The 1999-nt window shown below is 50.3% G+C and overlaps 1 protein-coding gene across 1 annotated transcript in view; it reads right to left on the bottom strand.

The window, feature by feature from the left end:
- PPP4C (protein phosphatase 4 catalytic subunit) overlaps window positions 1-860 on the bottom strand; it is a 7170-nt gene extending 6310 nt beyond the window's left edge. Inside the window, exons 1-4 of the mRNA XM_026053343.1 lie at window positions 757-860; window positions 580-631; window positions 268-318; window positions 1-70 (exon numbers count right to left, since the gene is read on the bottom strand). The exon at window positions 1-70 is cut by the window's left edge and continues 15 nt beyond it. Coding sequence (XP_025909128.1) covers window positions 1-70; window positions 268-318; window positions 580-631; window positions 757-854 — 271 coding nt within the window. The 5' untranslated portion in view covers window positions 855-860. The remainder of the gene's footprint in view (window positions 71-267; window positions 319-579; window positions 632-756) is intronic.
- Between the last annotated feature and the right edge of the window lie 1139 nt (window positions 861-1999).

Here is a 1999-nt window from a genome sequence, read left to right as displayed (position 1 = left end):
CGCTGTAGAAGCCCCGGTCCACGAAGTCGCCCATGAACAGGTAGTTGGTCTCGGGGACGTCGCCCCCCACCTTGGGGGGGGCAATTAGCGGCGCGCTCGTTAGCGACGCGCTCGTTAGCGGCGGGGGGGCTGGGGCCCCAATTCGCGGGTAATTAGGAGCCCCGGGGCAATTAAGGCCGGGCAATTAGCACTGCAGGATCGGAAAAGCAAGCGGGGGAGGGGGTTAATTAAGGGGGGGGTTAATTAGCGCTAATTAGCGGGGCTCACCCGGAAAAGTTCCTTGAGGTCGTAGAACTGCCCGTGGATGTCGCCGCACACCTGGGGGGTTAATGGGGCTAATTAATAATTATTAATAATTAATTAACGCCCCCCCCATTTCAGCCTAATTAGCCCCTGATTGCCCCACGGACCAAAGATTGGCCGTGAGCCCCTCGTCCACCCCCCCCCCCCCATAATTACCCCCAAATCCCCCCTCTAATTACCCCACACATTAACGCCCCCCCAAATCACCCCCTAATTCCCGTAATTACCCCCCTCAGCCCCCTAATTACCCCCGCAATTAGCAGCGCCGCTAATTACCGTGACGGGCGAGTCCACGCGTTGCACGTTACTCTCCTCCACCAGGATCTCCCTGCGGGACGATAACGAGTTAACGGGTTAACGAGTTAACGGGTTAATGAGTTAACGGGTTAACGAGCCCAGGGGGGTTCAGGGCCCACCCCCCGGGGTAATTAGCGGTAATTAGCGCTAACGAACCTGGCCTTGGCGCACAGGGCCTTCACCTCGCTCTCCTTGATGAGCTCGCAGCGCCGGAGCTGCTCGATCTGCCGGTCCAGGTCGCTGGGCTCCCCCATCGCCCTGAGCAATTAGCGCCAATTAGCGCATTAACCACTAATTAACACCAGCTAATCACTAATTAATAATAACAAGCCACTTATTAATACTGATCAATCACTAATTAATAGTGTTAGCATGTTAACTCCTCAACGCCTTAGCCCCTAAGCCATTAACTCGTTAGCCCCTTAACTCATTAGCCCCTTAACGAGTACCCCCTTAACGAGTACCTCCTTAATTCATTAGTCCCTTAACTCATTACTCCTTTAACTCATTAGCCCTTTAACTCATTAGCCCCTTAGCAAGTAGCCCCTTAACGAGTAGCTCCTTAATGAGTAGCTCCTTAATTCGTTAGCCCCTTAACTCATTAGCCCCTTAACTCGTTAGCCCCTTAACTCGTTAGCTCTTTAACTCATTAGCCTCTTAACTCATTAGCCCCTTAGCTCATTAGTCCCTTAACTCATTAGTTCCTTAACTCATTAGTCCCTTAGCTCATTAACTTTTTAACTTATTAGCCCCTTGACTCGTTAGCCTCTTAATGAGTAGCTCCTTAACTCGTTAGTCCATTAACTCGTTAGCACCTTAACTCATTAACCCCTTAACTCATTAACCCCTTAACTCGTTAGCCCCTTAACTCGTTAGCCCCTTAACTCATTAACTCAACTCATTAACTCCTTAACTCATTAACTCCTTAACTCATTAACCCCTTAACTCATTAGCCTCTCTACTCGTTAGTCCCGTAACTCATTAGCCCTTTTAACCCATTAACTTACCAGCCCACCACCCCATTAGCTCATTAAGTTATTAATTCGTTAGCCCCTTAATCCACCAACTCATTAACCCATTAACCTCTACCCCATTACCCCGTTAACTCATTAGCCTTTCAACTCATCAACTCGTTAACCCCTTAACCCGCCAGCTCATTAACCTCTCACCTCGTTAACCCGCTAGCTCGTTAACCAGTTAACTGCCCCCACATCCCCCCACCGGGGTTAATTAATCCCCCCAATTAGCTAATTTACCCCCTCCCGGCCTTAATTACCCCGCAGGGCGAATGCTGATTGGCTAATTAGAGCCCACGTGGGACAATTAGGGACCCCCAGGGGCTAATTATCCCCCAAGCTGCTAATTACCCCCCCCCCAGCGCTTATTACCAGGACTAACG

The sequence above is a fragment of the Nothoprocta perdicaria genome, unplaced genomic scaffold (genome assembly GCF_003342845.1).
Source record: "Nothoprocta perdicaria isolate Ctin4 unplaced genomic scaffold, notPer1 scaffold_989, whole genome shotgun sequence".
In the NCBI taxonomy this organism is placed as follows: domain Eukaryota; kingdom Metazoa; phylum Chordata; class Aves; order Tinamiformes; family Tinamidae; genus Nothoprocta; species Nothoprocta perdicaria.
This window is presented reverse-complemented; position numbering and strand designations above follow the sequence as displayed.